Source organism: Saprolegnia parasitica (assembly GCF_000151545.1).
Source record: "Saprolegnia parasitica CBS 223.65 unplaced genomic scaffold supercont2.492, whole genome shotgun sequence".
Classification (NCBI taxonomy): domain Eukaryota; phylum Oomycota; class Saprolegniomycetes; order Saprolegniales; family Saprolegniaceae; genus Saprolegnia; species Saprolegnia parasitica.
In genome coordinates, this window is record NW_012156886.1 from 1 (window position 1) to 3,180 (window position 3,180).

General features: G+C 57.2%; 3 protein-coding genes across 3 annotated transcripts; 1 reads left to right on the forward strand and 2 right to left on the reverse strand.

The window, feature by feature from the left end:
* Positions 1-127: 127 nt before the first annotated feature.
* On the reverse strand, positions 128-672 carry SPRG_17076 (hypothetical protein; the record flags this gene model as incomplete). The annotated part of the gene is made up of 1 exon (XM_012356516.1): positions 128-672. A coding segment is annotated over one exon (545 nt), but the record flags the coding sequence as incomplete, so codon positions are not given.
* Positions 673-2,022: 1,350 nt separating this feature from the next.
* SPRG_17077 (hypothetical protein) lies at positions 2,023-2,537 on the forward strand. The gene is made up of 4 exons (XM_012356517.1): positions 2,023-2,131; positions 2,176-2,286; positions 2,332-2,406; positions 2,454-2,537. Exons 1-4 carry the CDS (start codon positions 2,045-2,047, stop codon positions 2,523-2,525), a joined length of 345 nt encoding a protein of 114 aa, XP_012211907.1. The 5' UTR covers positions 2,023-2,044; the 3' UTR covers positions 2,526-2,537.
* Positions 2,538-2,602: 65 nt separating this feature from the next.
* Positions 2,603-3,157, reverse strand: SPRG_17078 (hypothetical protein). The gene has a single exon (XM_012356518.1). It carries the CDS (start codon positions 3,082-3,084, stop codon positions 2,626-2,628), a length of 459 nt encoding a protein of 152 aa, XP_012211908.1. The 5' UTR covers positions 3,085-3,157; the 3' UTR covers positions 2,603-2,625.
* Between the last annotated feature and the right edge of the window lie 23 nt (positions 3,158-3,180).

Consider the following 3,180-nt stretch of genomic DNA (forward strand, 5'->3'; position numbering starts at 1 on the left):
GTCGCCTTCCTGGAGAATCCAGTCCTTGTAGAGCATCTTGCCCTTCTCAAAGCGCGCAAAGATCGGGTTGCCGTCGTCGTCGGCGTCGTTGCCCTTGCGCGCCTTGGCAATCGTAGCAGAGGCAAACGCGTCGGCCGCCTCTTCGAGGAGGCGAAGGTCGCCATCAATCTCGGTCGAGCTCAACGTCTTGGCGAGCGGGGCAAAGACCGTGGCTGGCCGCTTCGTGCGCGAATTGCTCCAGTCGTCGCCCAGCGAGAACGCTGCATGTGGCTTCTTGCGGCTACGTGTGTGTCTTCGAGACGCTTGGCGGTTGTAGGCCATGGACGCTTTGTTGTACGAGTGCGACCCGGCGCCATGGGCGCGCTGGGCCACGGCGCGGTTCATCTCGAGCCGAATCTCCTCAAGCATGTCGTGCTTGAGCTTTGCGCACGCTGCGACGTACTCCTTCTCGGCCTCTTCGCTTTCGTACGTGAAGATGACGTCCGCGCTCGCTGCCAAGTGGGCCGTGCGCGTCTCGCCAAACGCCAGGATGCGCTGCTTGTCCTGGACGAGCGGCGATAGGCGCGCGATGAAGTCCTCGTGCGTGCCGGACTCAATGAGCTGCAATGAGCGCTCGAGCATCGCCTTCTCGGCCAGCAGCTTCTGCCGCTTGAGCGCAGTCGGTGTTGGCATCCTGCCCTTGTTGTCGTCTTGTGCCCTGTGTCGTCTGGCGGCCTGGTTCTAAACCACTCCGGATACACCCTCGATTGTGGAACCTCTTATCCGGATATGTCCGGATGCAGCGGCGTTACGACACCCCGCCAGCCCACACCCGACGCAGCTCGTACGAGCTCTCTTTCAAAGCATAGCACTTCACGCCAAAGAGCCTCAATCAGTACAGTGTGCATCTCCTACGCGTCGTCGTTGGTTCGCCTGTGGCAGCAAGCGGGCACGCGTTGGCGGTCGACAGGTCGTCAGAGTATCCGGATGCGTGGGAAACGTTTCCAGCCTCGTGATTTTCACCAAGGCGTTTCTGAGTTCAACGGCGTTTGCCGCGCCAAGTCGGAGATTCGAACTCACGATGATGTCGTGCCCTTGAGCACTCGTATGTCAACGTAGGAATATGTCTGCGATGCATCGCCTGCTGACACCGCACCCTGAAGCACCGTACTGCATGCGAGGTTCTATGCTTCCTACTACCGGTATATACCAAGCACGCTTCTGGCGATGGCGATGGCCGAGGGAGACTGCTAGCTCCGACACTGAGACCCACGCCGAGTGACTCGTGCCACATAGCATTCTTTGGATTTGCCAGGAAGGCGCGACAAGGCCGCCAACTTGTTTAGTTGTACTAGTATTTGAGTAGCTCCCATCACCAGCCAACGTCGGCAACAACTCCGGCAATTCGCCCGTTGGCTCTACGACGCTATCCATCACTAGTACAGGGACGTACGCGTGATGAGCGTGGCCTCTCGTACGCACAGGATTCTACATCAGCCGTGCCGATGCACCGACGCCCTTATTTTCGCATCCCATCTTCGTGCACCAAGTTACTTGTGCACCCGAGGCAGGTGTTGTTCTCCGTTCGTACAAGGCAGTCGCCTTCTCAAAGGTACATACCGGTGGAACGAAATCTGCCAGGGTCCATCAAGAGAGCCCTTGCTAGTGTGTGTCGTCCTTCAATGTCCATGCAGCCAGCGATGATTCAACTGGATTTTATATGTAGATACTTTACACAAGCTTAAAAATCTTGGCTAGCCGTCGCAGATGTGTGGCATCAGCAACTCCTCCCGCAAGCGATGTCGTGCTTACCGGTACCCAATAGTACGGTCAAGGGTATACATATCCTTTATACGGTCAAACAACGCAAGGCTGAGGCTTCTCATGCACGTGCACGCGTCTTCGCACGGCCGCTGGGGCGAGCGCGTAAGGTTGCAATGCAAGCTGGAGAGGAAAATTGCCTAAAATAGCAAAAATTAGAAATAATTCCGTCGGCGAATACGTTGACCAAGATGGTTTTTCAACATGTAGCAATTCAGAATTCGGCTCGCCAACGGCCAACAAGATGCCACTGCAGACGAGCTTCGACGAGTTAGCGACGCCCCGCGACCCGCCACCCATGATGACCCTGGAGCAGCAGCGACAGAACCAGGTACACTCTACGCGCATGGTCGACCTCCTACATGAGCGGCGTAGGAAGGCGACCTTGACGAAATCCTCGCGGGGGCGAAGCGCATCAAGAACCACGCGATAGCTGCGCAGGACGAGGTCGCTGCTCAGGACGTCATCATCTCCAACCTTGGACAGGTGCGTGCTGCGGCGTGCATCTGGGCTCAGCACGCTCATGCATAGACAACGGTCGCTGCCACCGCCGAGCTCACTGCCCAGGCAGAAGTGGCCAAGGCTATCAACAAGCGCAAGAAGCAGGTTCGCATCTCCATGGGTCCGGAGAAACCTCATGAGCTGTCTTGCAGGTCTGCGCCTATTACATCATCATTGCCATCTTGACGGTCGCGCTAATTTTGATCCTGGTCCTTATCCCGTAACTTGAATCCACTATGTCTTTTAAGGACTGTCTTCACGTCGAAAGCAGATAGAGTACAGCTGACATAGCTTCTCGTTAAGTATTACAAAACACGAGGCAACTTAGTAGCGGTAGGTCTCCGGCTTGAAGGGGCCGGCGACGTTGACGCCAATGTAGTCAGCCTGTTCCTTCGAGAGGACCGTAAGCTCGACGCCGAGGTTGGCCAAGTGGAGGCGGGCGACCTTCTCGTCGAGGTGCTTGGGGAGGACGTACACCTTGCCGGTCTCATACTTGCCCGAGTCCTTCTCCTTCCAGAGCTCGATCTGGGCGAGCGTCTGGTTCGTGAACGAGTTGGACATGACGAACGACGGGTGGCCCGTGGCGCAGCCCAAGTTCAAGAGGCGGCCCTCGGCAAGCATGATGACACCGTGGCCATCCGGGAAGACGAAGCGGTCGACCTGGGGCTTGATGTTCTGGCGCTTCGTGGCCTTGGCCAAGCCGAGCATATCGATTTCGTTGTCGAAGTGGCCGATGTTACCGACGATGGCGTTGTTCTTCATCTTGGCCATGTGGTGGGTCATGATGATGTCCTTGTTGCCTGTCGTCGTGATGAAGATATCAGCGACGCCGACGACCGTCTCGAGGCGGACGGACCTGGAAACCGTCCAGTGGCAGCC

What these genes read in the sequence shown, in the direction of transcription:
- SPRG_17077 (XM_012356517.1), top strand. Translation starts at nt 2,045, where the DNA reads ATGCCACTGCAGACGAGCTTCGACGAGTTAGCGACGCCCCGCGACCCG. An exon ending in AGCAGCAGCGACAGAACCAG is followed by an intron (nt 2,132 to 2,175) that starts GTACACTCTACG and finishes TGAGCGGCGTAG; the next exon opens with GAAGGCGACCTTGACGAAAT. An exon ending in TCAACAAGCGCAAGAAGCAG is followed by an intron (nt 2,407 to 2,453) that starts GTTCGCATCTCC and finishes GCTGTCTTGCAG; the next exon opens with GTCTGCGCCTATTACATCAT.
- SPRG_17078 (XM_012356518.1), bottom strand. Translation starts at nt 3,084, where the DNA reads ATGACCCACCACATGGCCAAGATGAAGAACAACGCCATCGTCGGTAAC.